The 17,408-nt window shown below is 55.7% G+C and overlaps 4 protein-coding genes across 10 annotated transcripts in view; 2 read left to right on the top strand and 2 right to left on the bottom strand.

Annotated features, from left to right (window-relative positions):
- Positions 1–5,542, top strand: part of KCP (kielin cysteine rich BMP regulator) — a 35,458-nt gene extending 29,916 nt beyond the window's left edge. Inside the window, exons 39-42 of one of the 7 annotated variants that reach the window (XM_073009325.1) lie at positions 736–1,042; positions 3,972–4,058; positions 4,134–4,286; positions 5,476–5,542. In XM_073009325.1, the coding sequence (XP_072865426.1) occupies positions 736–1,042; positions 3,972–4,058; positions 4,134–4,261 (522 nt within the window). In that variant the 3' untranslated portion in view covers positions 4,262–4,286; positions 5,476–5,542. Of the gene's footprint in view, positions 1–735; positions 1,043–1,221; positions 1,670–3,971; positions 4,059–4,133; positions 4,287–4,884; positions 5,016–5,475 lie in introns of those variants that run through there. The other 6 variants (XM_073009323.1, XM_073009324.1, XM_073009328.1 and 3 more) reach the window with 6 other exon arrangements.
- Positions 5,374–9,752, top strand: LOC103226872 (uncharacterized). The gene is made up of 7 exons (XM_073009329.1): positions 5,374–5,543; positions 5,825–5,979; positions 7,525–7,592; positions 7,796–8,941; positions 9,025–9,114; positions 9,310–9,401; positions 9,486–9,752. The coding sequence occupies exons 1-7, from the start codon at positions 5,374–5,376 to the stop codon at positions 9,550–9,552; spliced, it is 1,788 nt and encodes a 595-aa protein (XP_072865430.1). The 3' UTR covers positions 9,553–9,752.
- SPMIP1 (sperm microtubule inner protein 1) lies at positions 9,727–12,923 on the bottom strand. Its single transcript, XM_007982857.3, has 2 exons — positions 12,036–12,923; positions 9,727–9,900 (listed from the first exon to the last, which is right to left on the bottom strand). The coding sequence occupies exons 1-2, from the start codon at positions 12,454–12,456 to the stop codon at positions 9,791–9,793; spliced, it is 531 nt and encodes a 176-aa protein (XP_007981048.1). The 5' UTR covers positions 12,457–12,923; the 3' UTR covers positions 9,727–9,790.
- Positions 12,924–13,019: 96 nt separating this feature from the next.
- On the bottom strand, positions 13,020–16,024 carry ATP6V1F (ATPase H+ transporting V1 subunit F). The gene is made up of 2 exons (XM_007982856.3): positions 15,778–16,024; positions 13,020–13,501 (listed from the first exon to the last, which is right to left on the bottom strand). Exons 1-2 carry the CDS (start codon positions 15,933–15,935, stop codon positions 13,300–13,302), a joined length of 360 nt encoding a protein of 119 aa, XP_007981047.1. The 5' UTR covers positions 15,936–16,024; the 3' UTR covers positions 13,020–13,299.
- Positions 16,025–17,408: the final 1,384 nt, after the last annotated feature.

Raw genomic sequence — 17,408 nt, 5'->3', positions numbered from 1 at the left:
ATGGGGGTTAGGGAAGACGCAGCTGAGCATGAGTCTCAGAGCAACCCTCTGGCATGGAAAGCGGGGAAAGGGGGTGAAGTCACACAAGATAGGCTTTTGGGCTTTCAGGGAGGTGTGTAGGCTTCTTGACTGTCTTGGTGCTGGAGAGGTAGGGTGGCTTGTTAAGGCCTCGTTGGCCAGGCGCGTGGCTCATGCCTGTAATCCCAGCACTTTGGGAGGCTGAGGTGGGTGGATCACCTGAGGTCGGGAGTTTGAGACCAGCCTGACCAATGTGGAGAAACCCCATCTCTACTAAAAATACAAAATTAAGTGGGCCTGGTGGTGCATATGCCTGTAATCCCAGCTACTCAGGAGGCTGAGGCAGGAGAATCGCTTGAACCCAGGAGGCAGAGGTTGCAGTGAGCCGAGATCGCACCACTGTACTCCAGCCTGGGCAACAGGAGCAAAACTCTGTCTCAAAAAAAAAAAAAAGAGGTCTCGTCACCTGAACCCCCAAGCCTTGCTTTGCCACTCACTGGCTGTGTGACCTTGGACAAGTGCTGATCTACTCTGGCCTTGGTCTGTCCATCTGTAAAATGGGGACAAAAAGAAGGTAGACAGTACTTCCTTTGCGTTCTTTTAGGGAGGTTTTGGGAACTAAAGCAAATGACTGGGTGGGAAGTGCTTTGAAGAGCATGGCATGCAGAGGCCAGCTGCCAGTGGTGCTGTCACATCAGGGCTGCTCTCCCCACCCAGGTCCCAGAGGGGCTGGAGCCTGGCCGGCCCTGTTCTGCAGGCCGAGAGATGGATCCGTGCCGGGCAGCAGGTTACCGTGCCAGGCGTGAGGCCAATGCCCGGTGTGGGGTGCTGAAGTCCTCCCCATTCAGTCACTGCCATGCTGTGGTGCCACCGGAGCCCTTCTTTGCCGCCTGTGTGTATGACCTGTGTGCCTGTGGCCCTGGCTCCTCCGCTGATGCCTGCCTCTGTGACGCCCTGGAAGCCTATGCCAGTCACTGTCGCCAGGCAGGAGTGACACCTACCTGGCGAGGCCCCACGCTATGTGGTGAGGGGGTGATGCCCGCTGCAGGCTGGGGGAGGGTCAGCACAGAGAAGAAGGTTAGCCCGGAGGGCTCAGGGCGGGTCCACGGTGGGTGTGATGAGTCTCGCAGTGGTACGCACAGCTACTGGGGCAGTTTCAGGTGCCTTGGTAACCCCGCCTCCCACTCCCCCCACCCCCCGCAGTGGTAGGCTGCCCCCTGGAGCATGGCTTCGTGTTCGATGAGTGCGGCCCGCCCTGTCCCCGCACCTGCTTCAATCAGCATATCCCCCTGGGGGAGCTGGCAGCCCACTGCGTGAGGCCCTGCATGCCCGGCTGCCAGTGCCCTGCAGGCCTGGTGGAGCACGAGGCCCACTGCATCCCACCCGAGGCCTGTCCCCAAGTCCTGCTCACTGGAGACCAGCCACTTGGTGCTCGGCCCAGCCCCAGCCGGGAGCCCCAGGAGACACCCTGAGCCAGGACAGTGCCTGACCAGGGTTCATCAGGCCAGGAGTCTCCCCTTGGCAAGCAGTTCCCATCCTGGTCAGGGCTGTGGAGAGAATGCCCTGCCTGGACAGTGGAGCCTAGGCCCCTGCCCTGCAAAGACCCCTGCCGTGTTGAGTCACAAGCAGTAAACTCTAGGCCTGCCCGAAGGCTTCCTTGTGTGTGTGTGTATTTCCTCCTGGTGCTGGGACAGAGGCTGGGCTGCCAGGAACATGGGGTCTAGTGATCAATGGCCCCAGAATCACAGCACCATGCACCCTCCTTGCACCTGCATGCCTGGGCTGCCCCACCCAGCCACTCCCTGGTGCTGTCTGGGAAACCCTGCAGTGGTAGAAGGAGGACCCTGGTGCCTTGGTCTTAGCCCTGTGCTCATTCTGTGTAGCAGGCATGATGCATGGCCCCGTGTGGTACCTTCTGTGGATCCATGTGGGATCCTGCAGGGGCTGAGGAACCATGGAGAAGGGGCTGCATCAGAGAATGGCCTCCCTTCCTTGTGGCTGGGGGATACTGAGTGTGCAGGCACCTTCTGGGCCACTCCGAGAGCTAGTGACACAGGGACCCAATGCCTGGGGTGAGAAACAGGAGAAGCAACAGACCACAATGCAATATGGACATGTGCCTGCGTATGCACACAGAAACACAGAAACACAGAAACACACACAGAAACATACAACCCTCAGAAGCCCAGATAAACACATGCAATGCATACCTGCCTGCCTTCACAACCACACCCAACCCGGGCAGATGTGTGGGCAGTAGACACTGGCAGCATGTGAAGACGTCACTGTAGGGAGGGAACATGGGTTTTGAGATAGAAAAAGTCCAGAATTCAAGTTTTCTTTGCCGCCTACTCTGTGACCTTGGTGTTTTAGGGACCTTGGTCATGAGGTCAGGGGACTCCATCCTCATTGCTCCCTGATATTCCAACAGGGAGTGAAGGGCTTTGTGCTCAGGCTGGGATGCAGGAGAGTGCCGGGTTGAATTAGAGGCCACTCAGCCTGCTTGCTCTTTCATTGAGGCTGTTCTCTCTTCCGGCCAAGAGGAGGGTCTGCTCCGTTCTCTCATGGAATGGGGACAAAGTAGCCAGCAGGCAAATCTGCTCACAACAGGGCAGGATGTAAAGATGGCAGAGCTCCTGCACTCAGCCCCACTTCTGATTAGATAACTTATACGACCTGTCTATTCATCTGTGAGGTGAGGATGATAATAACAAGCGTCAGGGAATGAACAGTGACCCATGGACAGCACTTACTAGGGGGACAGCATGGACAAGCATGTGGGCAGTGCTTGCCGGGGCAGGGCCTCTTACCACTCGCCTCTTGCTGATGGATGGCCTGGGCTCCCAGGACCACGTCTTCCCAGAGGGTATCACGTCCATCCATCTCCAGATGAAAAAAATGCTGCTGCATGTTAAGACAAGCTATTCTTTTTTTTTTTTTTTTTTTTTTTCCTAAAGAGACAGGGTCTTGCTCTGTCACTCAGGCTGGAATACAGTGGCACGATCACAGCTCACTGCAGCCCTGACCTCCCAGGCTCAATCAATCCTCCCATCTCAGCCTCCCATGTAGCTGTCACTACAGGCGCATGCTACCACGCCTGGCTAACTTTTTTTTTTTTTTTTTTTTTTTTTTGAGATGGGGTCTTGCTATGTCATCCAGGCTGGTCTCAAATTCCTGGGCTCAAGCCATCCTCCCACTTCATCCTCCTAAAGTGGTGGAACTGCAGATGTGAACCACCACACTTGGCCTAGGAGAAGTTGCTTTCTGAGTCAGTCTTCTTACCTATAAATTAGGGATAATAATAGAGCTTACTTCATAGAGTTGCTGCAAGAAAGGATTATATGTATGAAGCGTCTTCATCCTGGCACAAGCTGTGGATCTTGTGGGATGCACAAGATCCACAACTTTGGTAGCAGCTGCTATTGCTACCCATATTGGGCATATTGTGCGCCCAAATAATGCAGCTGTGAGGCTGATGTTCAGATGTACGCGTGTACAGTATATGTCAAACAAATGCTCGCTGGGGGCTGTAAACAAGCATATGCGTACACCTCCCTCTCTCAGGGTCACACTGCTCACTCCATGCTGCCACCCCTAGGGCCACAAAAGCCGTCTCTGAGGCAGGCCAGAGTCTATGAGGCTTGGCTGCGGTCTAGCCGGGGCTTAGATGTCAAGCCCTGCATTATTGAGTTCAGAGCCTTTGTCCCTCCTTGCTCCTGGCTCTTGGTTGCCTGTCCTCCGTTTCCCTCCAGGCTTTGCATGGCGCAAGCAGCCACTCCGGGGGGCTCAGGGCTCCCCTGTAGCCCCAGGCAGGCCTTGGCTTTGTACCAGTATCTCTTCCAGTGCCCCGCAGGCCCAGGCCAGCTCCAGGCTGCACTTTGGCAGGTGAGGGAGGGGCACTGCCTTAGAAGGAAGGAGACAGCCGGGGGCCTGACGTCGCCTTGCCCCTCCAGGTGCAAGAGGGCTGCGGGTGTCCCCCGGGGCTGGAGCTGCCCCTTGTGCTGCTGCAGATGGAGCTGAGCCGGTGGGCCCAGGAGCAGGTAGGGGCTGGCCGGGGATGTGGCTGAGGCCAGGATGGGTGCCCCCTCACGCCTTGGCACCCCATCTTCCTGCAGCTCCTGTGGGACTTGGAGCTGCTGACGGGTGTGGAGCTGGGCCTCTTCTGGCCACCCCAGGCCCAGTTTTTCGGTCCGAGGGGCCAGGCCCAGCATGCATGGAGCCAGCACTGTCAGCCAGGTGGTAGCATGGGTGGAGACCCCGAGCAGCTGGTGAGTGGGTGAGGGGGCACGGCGGGGACAGAGGTTCTGGGGACACTGGGGCCCTGCTGTGGTGAGGGCAAGTAGAAGGGGCACGGTTTTGGAGACAGGGCTGGGTTCGAATCTCCATGCTGAACCCCCTGTAGGCTCTAAGTCTACCTTTCCTCAGCTAGAAAATGCCCATGAGGCCGGGCACGCTGGCTCACGTCTGTAATCCCAGCACTTTGGGAGGCTGAGGTGGGTGGATCACCTGAAGTTGGGAGTTTGAGACCAGTCTGACCAACATGGAGAAAACCCATCTTTACTGAAAATACAAAAATTAGCCGGGCATGATGGCACATGCCTGTACCTATAATCCCAGCTACTTGGGAGGCTGAGGCAGGAGAATCGCTTGAACCTGGGAGGTGAAGGTTGCAGTGAGCTGAGATTGCACCATTGCACTCCAGTCTGGGCAACAAGAGCCAAACTCCGTTTACCCCCAACTCCCCCGCCAAAAAAAAAAAAAAAGAAAGAAAGAAAGAAAGAAAACACCCACAAGAAGAGATCTTTCTCCAAGGGCTGTCAGGAGGAACAGTGGACTACGCCTGGCACACAGGGCCTGCTCTTCCAGGCAGGCCGTTATTCTCATTCCACAGTTAATGACTGTCTTGGTCAAATCACCTGTGTGGTGATACCTGGAAGCCTTTCCATGTGACCGCCGCGTGGGAGGAAAGCAGCCTGGCAGGGCCCCAGAGAGCAAAGGCAATGAAGTGTGCCGCTGAGACACAGGCGCTGACCTCTCCCTCCAGGGCTGCAGCTGGGCTGAGACTCCAGGAGGGGATGCTGTGGTGACTGGGCCCAGAACAGAGTGGGGAACTGGGAATGTGGGTCCCAGTCCTGGCTCAGCCAGCAGCTGTCTGAGTCACTTTGGGCAAGTTAGTAGCCCTCTCTGGGCCAAGGCACCCTCCGCTGTAGCAGGAGCGGGTGTTCGTGGTGCAACTTAGGAAGGGTTCAGCGGACGTTGCTGGCAAGAACTGTGGTCTCATCTGAGACTCAAATGGGAGGAGGGATCCGTTTCTAAGCTCCTTTGCGTGGAGGGGAAGTGGCGGGCACAGAGGGTATGAATTCCAGGAGTCAGGGATCATTTAGGGGCCATCTTAAAGGCTGGCTGCCACACTGGGGGATGGAGCCATGTGGACTAGGTTGCCCCCAACCCTTCCAGAATTCTAGGCTGCACCCTCTACCCCAGGACAGGGACTCCCTGAGGCAGAACCATCAGCTCCTGGAAGGGTGAGTCTCCCTGGGGAATCCTGCCTTTCCCTCTGTGAACTGGGCTCTTTCTCTGTCACCTTCTGCAGTCCTGCCAGTGCCCTTCGTTATGCCTCCTGGGCTCTTAGTTGCACCCGTGGTTGCCCCACGGCCCCTGGAAAGGTTAATCTCCAAATTCCAGCTCCCAGGATCTGGTGATGGGGGAGGAGGGAGGGCACTGGGGGCGGCCACCTGGGACTCAAGTGTTTGTATGCTGGGGTGGGGTCTCTGGAGACTGGCAGGCAGACTCCCTCCCATTCCAGAGCCCATGGGCCCAGAGAGGTGCATCAGAGGCAGCCCTTGAACTCCTGCAGGGGGCAGGCAGGAGACCCATCATCGGCCCCAGATCTGGGTGAAGCCGGGAGTGGTGCAGGCCAAGGGTGGGAGAGCCCTGGAGGACATGCAGAGCCCACACGCGGTACGTTGTCAGACAGCTGGGAGGGCAGGGGCAGCCAGACTGGATTGGGATGAGGCAGGAAAGTCTTCTCCCCAAGTCCCAGGACTTCATTCTTCACTCATTCTTCATCTCACACTTCCTGATGGAGTGCCAGGACACCCAGCGATGGCAAGTAGGTTTTATTTGATGTGCCAATTCCACCTGGTTGGTACCAGCTGTCTCAGGCAGTGCGTCCAGTAGGATTCTGATGCTAAACTGGGGTTCAGGGGAGAAAGTTCAGGAATGAGCATCACTGGCTGCCCAGGGACGAGGGAACACAATACCAACTCCAGGCCGCCTACTTACCACCCTTCAGCCAGGCACAGGCCACCTTTTTGCCACCCTTCAGCCAGGCACTGGAGATATACAGAGATCAAGGAGACTGGGTGCCTGTCTTTAGATCACAGACTAGAAACAGCATGACAATAAACAGGCAGTGGAATGGATACTATGAGCCTTGAGCCTAATAATTTAAATGAAACAGACTCTCAAATTGTTAAATAATAGATGTAGCAAAGCCACAAGCTTTTTATTGTTCCACCATGCACATGAGAGAGAAGAAAACTGCCAATAATTATTTTCTGATTGACAGAGAAGTTTTTACAAGTATTTTACGTCTTGAGAAGACAGGGATATCAATTATAACATTACCAGAGAAATAAATTTTCTAGTAAGACAACTGATGAGAATTAGAGGTGGGAGGTTGGAGGTTGTTTTTGCAGTTTGTGGCAATTATTTCTAAAGGCCCAGGAGTCTTATAAGACTCCTTTGTTCAAACAACTCTTTGAAAGATGTGTTTTCACAGAGCGTGCACCCATTTGGTTACTGTTATGAATATTCACATGTCTGATATTGCACAAGAGAACAAGATGCAGTATTCTTGGGAAAGTTCTCAATTTCAGACCTTATGAAATCCCTTTTAACCAGTTTTATGGATGCAGAACAGCTCTCCTTCTTCCACAGCTGCAGGGGAGCGGCAACACATCATCTCTTTTTTTAGATTTCTTTTGTTAATTATGAACACTTGCAGTTTTTAGGCCAGCCTCTGGCCTAAAATTTCATCTTGAATTTCCTTTGATTTTGCTGTCAGAAACAAAGAAAAGGCTAAGGGAGGTTTCTTCTAAGTAAGAGTAAAAAGTAAGATGCCCAGAGCGGGTTTCTTCTCTGGGCCTGATGGGCACACCAGGACAAAGTGGGAGTAGCCGGTGCTGAGGGACCCAGGCGCCCGGCACCGTGATCCTTCTCACTCCCAGGCCTCCCGTGGCAGTCTTGAGGAGGAGGCTGTGCAGGTCCCTCTGGTGTGGTTTGCCTTGGCTGGGAGGATGAGAAAGATGGGGTGGGCTGCTGGCAGGCACACATGACAAATAAGTGCGTGGCTGGCTGATGAACTGTGACAGCCTGAGGTTCAGACAGCGCCCTCAGGGCACCCCTAGCCATGTGCTGGGACTCCCTAAGTTTCCTGGCTCTAGTCTAGGTGGACTGTGAATGAGGGGACATGAGCTCCCAACACTGGTCTTTCTTCCTCAGGCTCCTTACAAGAGCTGAACCCCACTACCAGGAGGAGCTTTGGGGTGCCAGGCAGCTCAGAGTACAAGGTGAAATGGTCAAGCGTCTCAGGTTGGGGATGGCAGGGGTGGGTCTGCACGGGAGGAGGCTGCTGCGGTGAGGGGGAGGCTTTTCAGTGAAGCACTACATTAAATGGCTTTAACAAATTCAGGAATCAGGCAAGGACTGGCCCCTGGGGTCGGGTCTACAGGTTCCCTCTCAAGCCTGGGCCCAAAGTGCTCTTCCTTTCCAGGACCTGGCCCAGAGGGAAGAGAGGAGTGAGGCAGAACCTGAGACCCAGGAAAGACAGCTCACTCCAGGGACCCCTGGGCCGGGGGACCTGCCATCCCAAAACCTGCCTTCCCAAGATGCCCTTGAAGGACTGGGCTGGGACCCGCACCTGGGCCAGGAGAGAGCAGAACTTCAAAGACCGCCAAGGATGGACACCCCTCAGAGTCTGAGAGAGGAGGACCCTCAGGATCAGAAAGCAGAGACCCCTCAGCATAAGAGAGGGGAGGCCTCCCGGGGTGAGATCAAAGATGCTCCTCAGCGTCAGAAGGTGAAGACACAGAGGGGCCAGAGCCCAAGGGCTCCTCAGGGTCAGAGGGAGGAGGCCCCCCTGGGTGAGAACATGGGCATTCCTCAGAGTCGAAGAGAATTTAGTCCTAAGTGTGGGGGAAAGGCGAGTCCCCAGAGTCTGGGGAAGAAGATGCTGTGGTCTTGGGAAGACAGTATCTCACAAGCCTGGGAGGTGGCTCCCGGGGAGGCCACTGTACAGCTCCCAGAGGAAGGTGGCTCCCGGAGCCATCGGAGGGACTCCTGCGGGTCCCTGAAAGCACAGACTCCAAAGCCTGTGGGCAGGGAGAGCCCAGACCTCCGGAGAAGGGCTACCGCGATGATGCAGAGCAGGATCAGAGGCGAGACACAAAAGTCGGCACCGGCGGTGGCAAAGCTGGGGGTCGCCCAGGAGGGGGCGTGGGCTGCGCTTCCCAGCCCGAAGCCCCCGGCCCAGCAGCTGCTTCCAAGTCGCGGAGCCGGAGCTGTGATGCCAGCGACGCTGCGCGCCAAGGTATCCGGGCAGCAGGGGCTCCCCGGGGGTCTCCGGGGCCCTCCAGACCCGGAGCACAATCCGCACGGGCTGCAGGGCCCTGGAGTGGGCCCCGGCCCGGGAGAGCAGGAGGTGGGCCAGGCTCGGCTTCTGGGTGCCCTCCGAGGTCGGGGGGGCGGTCCTGAGCGTCCCAAGGCCTCGAAGGCCGCGTGGCCGGCGCCCCTAGGCAGGGCCAAGGCGCCTGCGGGCTTGAGCGCGGCGCAGCAGGAGACGGCTCTGCAGCGGCTACTGGAGCTGCACAGCGCAGCCAGGTGGCGGCGCCGGCGGGACCGTGAGCAGCAGCGGCTCCGGGTGCGTCCCCACGCCGGGATTGGGGCCTGCCTGGGGCGGGCGGGGCACCGAGGGGCGGTCGGACGCTGACTGCCCCTCTGCAGGTCCTGGAACGCCTCCACATCGCCAGGAATCGCCACTGCCGGGTTCACCCCGTGGGGCTCCTGCCCAGCCCGGCTCAACTCCCGCCACAGGCAAGACCCCCAGAAGGCGGTGGGGCCACAAGGAACCTGCACGGGGCAGGGGCCGAGCTTGGTGCGCCCGGGTCCCTTTGAAGTGAGCGCACTGCACTCTGGCAGTGACTCGGACGGGGCGCGAGGGGCGGGTGTGCCAGGTGCTGCCCCGCCCGCCCCACTGAGCCGCGGACGCTCAGTGATCTGCACCGCCAGGAGGACGCGACTGGGCGGCGGCGCGCCCTGAGGGAGCAGCTGGAACAGATGCATCGGGAGAGGACCGGGCGGCTGCGGGCCCTCGGGGCCAGGTGAGGGGCGGGCAAGGACGGGCGTGGCGGTGGCAGGAGTCCCCTTTCCCTGGCCTCCGAGATGACAGGCCGCTGTCTCCGCAGGAACACTCAGAACTTCCTGGAACTACTGTGTTCCCCTGGTGCTGCGGATCCCGTGCCTGCAGAGTAGTGCTCGCCCTTCCCAGCCCCCTCTGGTCATTGCTGGGTACTCAAAGGAATGATTAAAGAGATGAGGGTTACGGAAAAAGCAAGAGGGCAACTTTTGCAGGTCAGATAGTTTCAGAAAGACCTGAATGCAGCCTCAGGGCCAGGGAGCGCAGAGGGGCACAGACACACACAACAGCTTTGCCCCACCAGGAGGCCTGTTATTTCTTCTTCCCTCCCCTAAGCCCACACCTGGCCCACCGTCAGAGGGCCAGGTCTCGGGGATCAAGCAGTGCGAAGGCCCCGTTCTTGCGGAAGAATGACTCAATGCGGCACATCTTGCAGGAAACCAGTTCTTGCTTCACTGGGGGTCCTGGGAAAAGATGTTAGAGGCCAAGCATGGGTTCCTGAGGGAAGGACACACAGAGCATGGGAGCCCTGTCTGTCTGCACAGCCCTAGGAATCCGTCAGTGGAGTAGCCACTTTGTGGGAAGAAACGGAAAATGCTTTGGAGGCATGGGAGCTACCTGCAAATACTGGGAGCTGGCTGGAGGCCAGGATACATACAGCAGCCATCTGCCAACATTACCCCAGCTTCAGGATCCTCTACCTGCCAGGAGGGGGGCCACCCTAGCCTGCTTGTCACAGGGACAGACTGTGAAGAGATGGGACTTCCTTCTGTCTCCTGCTCCCCCCTTCTAGGGCTTGCCTCCTGCTTTTGTTAGAAAGTTATTTCCCTGACTTTCCCTTTAGGGGCCTGGGGGAAAGGGATGTTTGGGGGCAAAATCTCAACTGAGTCAATCGCCAACCATCCACCTTTTCTGCAAGACACTCAAGCAGCTGGAGAAGGACACAGGACCGAGGAGTCTCACTTGACATTCATGAGCACGGACAGCAATGGGATGTGCAGCAACATCGCCCAGCAGCCCTCTCTGGCACACGCCTGTTCCACACCTTTCCTCTTCATCTCTGCTACTCCACAGCCTGAGCTCGGCTCCCTCCCCACTGATGGCCTTGACTCAACCTCACAGATAAAAGACTCAGCCCAGATGGACAGCCTTCCTGCCAGTGCCATTGCCTACCCGCCTCTGGCTCAGCCCTTCTGCCCCCACTCCCATCAGATTCCAGCAACTTGAGCTCCCTAGGTGATCTCACAGATTTAAATAGCACCTATAGGCCGGGCAGTGGCTCACACCTGTAATCCCAGCACTTTGGCAGGCCGAGGTGGGCAGATTACGAGGTCAGCAGTTGGAGAACAGCCTGGCCAATATGGTGAAACCCTGTCTCTACTAAAAATACAAAAATTAGCCAGGCATGGTGACATGTGCCTGTAGTCCCAGCTACTCGGGAGGGTGAGGCAGAAGAATCTCTTGAACCTGGGAGGCAGAGGTTGCAGTGAGCCGAGATCATGCCACTGCACTCCAGCCTGGGTGACAGAGTGAGACTCTGCTTCAAAAAGAAAAAAAAAAAAAGCACCTATATTCAAATGACCTCCGAATTTGCATCTTCAGCTCTGACTTCAATCCAGACTTATAGACACAGTCACCCTACAGACACTTCAAGCATAACATAGCCAAACACACATGACTAAATAGGACCTGTTCATGCACACTCCAGCCCTGACTTCTCCCAGTCTTCCCTGTCACTGCGGCTTTAGCTGAACACCTGGGCGATTGTTCTCTCTTCCCCTTATTCTCACATTCTATCCATGGGTGAGTTCCACTGAGTCTTCCCCCAAAACATCCTGAATTGATTTCAGCTCTATTGCTGATTCCTCAGGCCACTACCACAGGGTAACAAAATAGATGCCCAACTCACGTGCCAGATTCTACCATTTCCCCTGAAAAAGCCACTGCCTACATACAGGTCAGAGTGACTTTTTTTTTTTTGAGACAGAGTCTTGCTCTGTCACCTAGGCTGGAGTGCAGTGGCAAGATCTCGGTTCACTGCAAGCTCCGCCTCCCGGGTTCACACCATTCCTCTGCCTCAGCCTCCTGAGTAGCTGGGATTACAGGCAACCGCCACCACGCCCAGCTAATTTTTTGTATTTTTAGTAGAGATGGGGTTTCACCATGTTAGCCAGGATGGTCTCGATCTCCTGACCTCGTGATCTGCCTGCCTCAGCCTCCCAAAGTGTTGGGATTACAGGCGTGAGCCACCGCGCCCGGCCCAGGGTGACTTTTTAAAAGGTTCATCAGTGTCACTCTTGAAACCTGCTTAGAACCCTCCATCAGCTTCCCTGCACACCAAATAAAATCCAAACCCATCCTTATCATCTGGCTGTTGGCCTCAGGTCCTCAGAAAGGCCTTTCCTGAAAATCCAGTAAATAGCAGCACATGGCCGCTGCCTCCCTGCCCACCACCACTCCCTAGTTCTGTGGCACATGTTGACACTTCTTGGTCATCTCCTTGCTCTGTTTATGGTCTGGACCCTTCACTAGGATGCCCACTCCCTAGGACATGGCAGGTGCTCTGTCTTTGAGGTGATTTCCAAGAGGTTGGGCTCACCCAGCTGCCAGCCGTATGTGAAGCTGGTGGTGACGGGGAAGAGGTATCGCGTCTCTGGCATGTCCAGTTTTCGAGTGTTGAGGTAGCGGTAGCGCCCCTGGAAGTCGTGGGAGATGCCTTCATACAGCAGGGCTCGGGTGACAGGTGGTACTGGGTACATTTCTGACTGAAAAGGAGCCTCTGGGACAGGGCTGGGCGCCTTGGAAGGGGCTGACTTGGGGGCAGGTGGGGGTGAGAGTGGGGCTTTGGGGTACAAGGTGGGCAGTTTGAGGGGCAGGCGGGCTGCAGCCTTAGCCTTCTGCTTGGCCTTCACCATCGACCCATACTTGCGGTACCATTCACAGCGCAACATCTTTTCCCTCAGATATTCCTCCTTCCAGAAGTTCTGCCGTAACGTGTCTATGTTGAGCTGCCGTGACATGGTAGCCAGGGAAGGAGTGGCACCAGGGTGGCTGCAGCTGAGGGGTGAGCACAGCAAGCAGAGTGCTTCTGATGGCGAGTGGCTGCCCTGGCAGTCACCTAGCAACCATGCCTCACCTCACACAGGGCCAGGGTTCTACTTGCTGTGCCCCCAGTAGACCCCATGAACCCGGCTTCCTGAGGCAGCCTGGGGCCAGGGCCCACTGGCTAAGAGCCCTGCTCCCCAAACCTCCCGCAGGGCCCACGCGGGATCTGGCATCAGAGGCTCCCAGGTTTTGTGTGCTTTCTGCGTCTGTCCTTTGGGTCTGGCCCCCTTCCCAGCCCAATGCTGAGCAAGGTGTCCCCCCCCGAGGTGGGGGCTGGGCTCAAGCTTCCTCCCAATCCTTCCCAGACCAGAGCTGGTCTTCTCTGATCCAAGGACCAGTCCTTGAGTTCTGCCTCCCAGCACGATCCTCCTGGGCCAGCTCTTCTATGCCTGTCTTTGGCAGCACCTTTTTCCATCCTTGCCAGTTGAATCTGCCCCATGGCCTCACCCCACACATGTACTTTCCAGCACCCAGCCCGTTTGGAGAGAAGCAAGAATATGACTTTAATTTAACATCAACAATGACACTGTGTAACAGCACAGGGAACAGGTAGTGGAGGGAGATGGTCAGGCTTCCTGTTCCTTAACCAGCTTTAACAGCAGAGCCCCAGCAACCTAGAAGTGCCTCACTTAGCCTCTTAATGGAGTGGGAATGGGCAGGGAATTGGAAATCAGAGGCTCAAAAAGTAAAGAAGGCTGATGGCAAGCCTGGGGAGAGGCCTGGAAACGAGGGAAGGGCTGAGGGCTGTGAGGAGTCCCCTAGCGCAGGTCTTCAGCAGTGAACATGCCCCTGGCCCTGCGCAGAATGGAGTCCTTGGCGGCGTCATATGGGTGCTCCTTGGAGGGGATCTCCAGGACAGCAGGGATGGAGTGCTGGTGGGCGTCCAGGGCATGCCGCACCATCTCTGCGATGTACTGGTTGATGAGGATGATGCCAATGTCATCCCGGTTTAGAAACTGCCTGTGGGGAGAGATGAGACGGGCGGGAGTCTAGGGCAGCTCTGGGGGCTGCCTTCTCTCCTGCCTCCAAGTTGTTGGGCTGGGCAGTGGAGGGGAATGAGCGTGACCCAGAGGGCACAGAGGACAAGGGGAAAGGCGGCCACGCTCAACCCTATGTCAACTCTACCAAGAATCAATTTCATCCCAAAGCAGAGGGTCATGCTGACCAGGGTTGGCTTCTGCAACGCTGCCCGAAACGCTTCCAAGTGAACTGGTAATGAAAATTAGGGTGCACACTGGTGTATTGAATATGCAGTGATGGTGTCAGAAAGGGGAAGGATAAGATTATATGTATACAGATCCCTTTTTATGTGCAGATACTGAAGGCCGAGTGCAATGGCTCATGCCTGTAATCCCAGCACTTTGGGAAGCCGAGGCGGGTGGATCGCTTGAACCCTGCAGTTTGAGACCAGAATGGGCCACATAGTGAGACCCCCATCTCTACAAAAAAAAGAAAAAAAAATGTGTACATATGTACAAAAAATTGGCTGGATGTGGCGGCATGTACCAGCTGCTTGGAAAACTGTAGTCCCAGCTACTTGGGAGGCTGAGGTGGGAGAATCACTTGAGCCTGGGAAGTCGAGGCCACAGTGAGCTGTGATCACGCCACTGCACTCCAGCCTGGGTGACAGGAGTGAGACCCTGTCTCAGAAAAAAAAAAAAAGGACACATTAACTTTTGGAAAGAAAACAAATTTAACAAATTTAGAAAGAAAACAAAATTTAAAAATAGGGCTGATGAGACCACTGAAGGCCTCAAGGTCTATGCTGATGAGGGTGGTGGAGGGGTCAGAGGGAAAGTCTGGCATGAACCAAGATCACAAGCTAGGAAGAGGACACTCTGATGAAGGAATCATACTTTCTGCCCAAAAACAACCTGGCCTTGTGATCCTCCTCTCCTGTGATCACCCACCCATTCATTCGTTTATTTTTTTGAGACAGGGTCTCCCTCTGTCACCCAGGCTGGAGTGCAGCAGCGGATCTCGGCTCACTGCAACTTCTGCCTCCCAGGTTTAAGCAGTTCTCCTTCCTCAGCCTCCTGATTTGCTGGGATTATAGGCACCCTCCACGATGCCTGGCTAATTTTTGTATTTTTAGTAGAAATGGGGTTTCACCATATTGGTCAGGCTGGTTTCGAACTCCAACCAGCCTGGCGGGTGGAACTCAGGTGATCCACCCGCCTCGGCCTCCAGAAGTGTTGGGATCACAGGCGTGAGCCACCGCGCCCAGACTCATTCATTTATTTACTGGTTAAAAATTATTTACTGAGCACCCACCCCCCTCCAGTCACTGGGTTAGATTTGATCTCTGAGGTCCCTTTTGATTGGAAACATAAAAAATTCTTGAAGTAAAATTTGTCCTTCTCCCATGGTAACTTGGGTCACTTTACCAGACAGCTTAGAGATCGGCAGGTAACAGCCTACCAGGTCAGGAACTACCTAATACACCAGGCAGCAGGAACCAGTCTCAGCCAGCAGCCCTGGGCTGGACTGTTTGGGGGGAAACAGGTGAGTGGTTTATTCCTGAGACTTAGTACAGCGAACCTGAAGAAGGGGTGAGGGATAGAATAGGAGGCTGTTATCCTCAATTCCGGTCACCAGAACCCCTGGTGGATTAAAGGCATGTCTGCGCCCACACTCTGACCTAAGGCAGTGAGTGAGGGCTTGAGTGCAAGGTCTTAGCAGAAGGCTCTCACAGTCCTGACATTTTCTGCCTACTGTGCTCAAAAGCAAAGGGAAATTCCGAGGCCGACTGAGGAGAGCTGTACAGAATGTGTACCTGGCTTACCAAAGGCAGAAAGGGTTAGGATTAGGTTCAAATTCCAGCTCTGCCTCTGCCCACTTGTAACTTTAGTGTGTGCCTTAACCTCTCCAAGCTTTAGTTTTCTCACCTGTAAGTAGGACAAAATCACCCCTGCCTTACAGGACGATGGTGAGCCTGTAAAGGAGGGGAAAGCAGAACAAAGTCCGAGTCCACTGCCTAGCCCGTCACGAGCTCTGTTCCCCTTCTTTCCTGACACACGATCATGTGAGGTGGGGAGCTCGTGGACCTGATACAGCGTCGGTGCCACCCAGCCCCAAACGGGATCTTGGGGCGCGGAGGCGGGCGGGCGGACTTTCAGGACCGTCCGCTAATCCCCGTCCGGGCCTCACGCCTCGGTCCCCGGGCCGCCTCCACCCTCGCCCCGCACTCCACCAGGCAGCAGAAGGGCCCGTTCAGGCCTCGCGCGCTACCGTACCGGAAAGTGTCTTCGATCTCATTGATTGTTGTATCCTTCTCCACTACCAGGAAATTGGGGTGGCGGTTCTTGTTAAGCTCCCCTATGCCGCCCAGCAGGAAACCAGTCACCGTGTCCTCGTCTCCGATCACTGCGATGAGCTTCCCCCTCCCCGCCATCCCCGCAGCCCGGCAGAGCTCACCCTAGAGAACCAAAAGCCGCCGAAGGCCCGCCTCCGCCGTACGGCTCCCCGTCGGCCCCACCCCCCTTCGGGCATGCGCAGTTCTCCGAGCCGCATTCCGGGACATGCGCATGAACAGCAACACGGCTTCCATGTGAATACGCCTGCGCCATAAAGACAGGCCCGAAGCAGGGGACTACGATTCCCAGAAGGCTGCGCGGCACCACGTCCTTCGCGGGCATTCATTCGTTCATTCACTCTCCTTGGTTCATTCGTTCAACAAGCGATTTGAACCTGGCGCTGTTTAGATGCCGAGATCCCAGAGAAGAGACGCAGTTACTGATCTCATCGGAAGGGTCTGGGTCTTTATCGTGTATGTATGTACCTATGACACATATTTAACAAGTAATACGCATTTGTTCAATTAAAGGAATGCAGAAGTTAGTGATGATACTGTCTAGTGAGATGGAAAGTCAAGGGAATAGGCGACTACAGAGCTGTGTGTTAATGGTTAGAATGTGAAAAGTATATGGAAGCACACATCCATGGTAACTAACCCATGGAGAGAGGGGGCATCCAAAGAACCCTTCCCCAAGAAACTTGCTTCAGATCTAAGCTGAGACCTGAAGGACCTCAGGATGAAGGGGATAGAAGTGAGGACAAGACGGTGTTCTAGGCAGAGGAAGAGCATATGCAAAGGCGTACTGACTAGAGAGCGTAGGGCTTTCAAGGAAAGTTAAAGAATTGGTAAGGCCGGGCATGGTGGCTCATGCCACGCCTATAATCCCAGCACTTTGGGAGTGCTTCCCTGATGGGGGAGGATTGCTTGAGCTCAGTAGTTGGAGACCAGCCTGGGCAACACAGTGAGACCCTGTCTCTGCAAAAAATTTTAAAAATTAGCCAGGTAGGCCAGGTGCGGTGGCTCACTCCTGTAATCCCAGCACTTTGGGAGGCCAAGGCAGGTGGATCACCTGAGGTCAGGAGTTTGAGACCAGCCTGGCCAACATGGCGAAAACCTGTCTCTACTAAAAATACAAAAAATTAGTTGGATGTGGTTGTGGGCGCCTGTAGTCCCAGCTACTGGAGAGGCTGAGGCAGGAGAATTGCTTGAACCTGGGAAGTGGAGACTGCAGTGAGCCGAGATTGTGCCGTTGCACTCCAATCTGGGTGACAGAGCGAGACTCTGTCTCAAAAAAAAAAAAAAAAAAAAAATTAGGCCAGGCGCGGTGGCTCAAGCCTGTAATCCCAGCACTTTGGGAGGCCGAGACGGGCGGATCACGAGGTCAGGAGATCGAGACCATCCTGGCTAACACGGTGAAACCCCGTCTCTACTAAAAAATACAAAAAACTAGCCGGGCGAGGTGGTGGGCACCTGTAGTCCCAGCTACTCGGGAGGCTGAGGCAGGAGAATGGCGTAAACCCGGGAGGCGGAGCTTGCAGTGAGCTGAGATCCGGCCACTGCACTCCAGCC

This window comes from Chlorocebus sabaeus, chromosome 21 (assembly GCF_047675955.1).
Source record: "Chlorocebus sabaeus isolate Y175 chromosome 21, mChlSab1.0.hap1, whole genome shotgun sequence".
Taxonomy (NCBI): domain Eukaryota; kingdom Metazoa; phylum Chordata; class Mammalia; order Primates; family Cercopithecidae; genus Chlorocebus; species Chlorocebus sabaeus.
The sequence above is the reverse complement of the archived record's forward strand: the minus strand, read 5'-3'. Positions and strand labels throughout refer to the sequence as shown.

Bases quoted from the DNA above. Each gene is read 5' to 3' on its own strand.
- LOC103226872 (XM_073009329.1), top strand. From the start codon at position 5,374: ATGAATTCCAGGAGTCAGGGATCATTTAGGGGCCATCTTAAAGGCTGG. The intron at 5,980-7,524 runs GTACGTTGTCAG...TTTCTTCCTCAG, and splicing joins ACATGCAGAGCCCACACGCG to GCTCCTTACAAGAGCTGAAC. The intron at 8,942-9,024 runs GTGCGTCCCCAC...GCCCCTCTGCAG, and splicing joins GTGAGCAGCAGCGGCTCCGG to GTCCTGGAACGCCTCCACAT.
- SPMIP1 (XM_007982857.3), bottom strand. From the start codon at position 12,456: ATGTCACGGCAGCTCAACATAGACACGTTACGGCAGAACTTCTGGAAG. The intron at 9,901-12,035 runs GTGAGCCCAACC...ATCTTTTCCCAG, and splicing joins CACATACGGCTGGCAGCTGG to GACCCCCAGTGAAGCAAGAA.
- ATP6V1F (XM_007982856.3), bottom strand. From the start codon at position 15,935: ATGGCGGGGAGGGGGAAGCTCATCGCAGTGATCGGAGACGAGGACACG. The intron at 13,502-15,777 runs GTACGGTAGCGC...CTCTCCCCACAG, and splicing joins GAGATCGAAGACACTTTCCG to GCAGTTTCTAAACCGGGATG.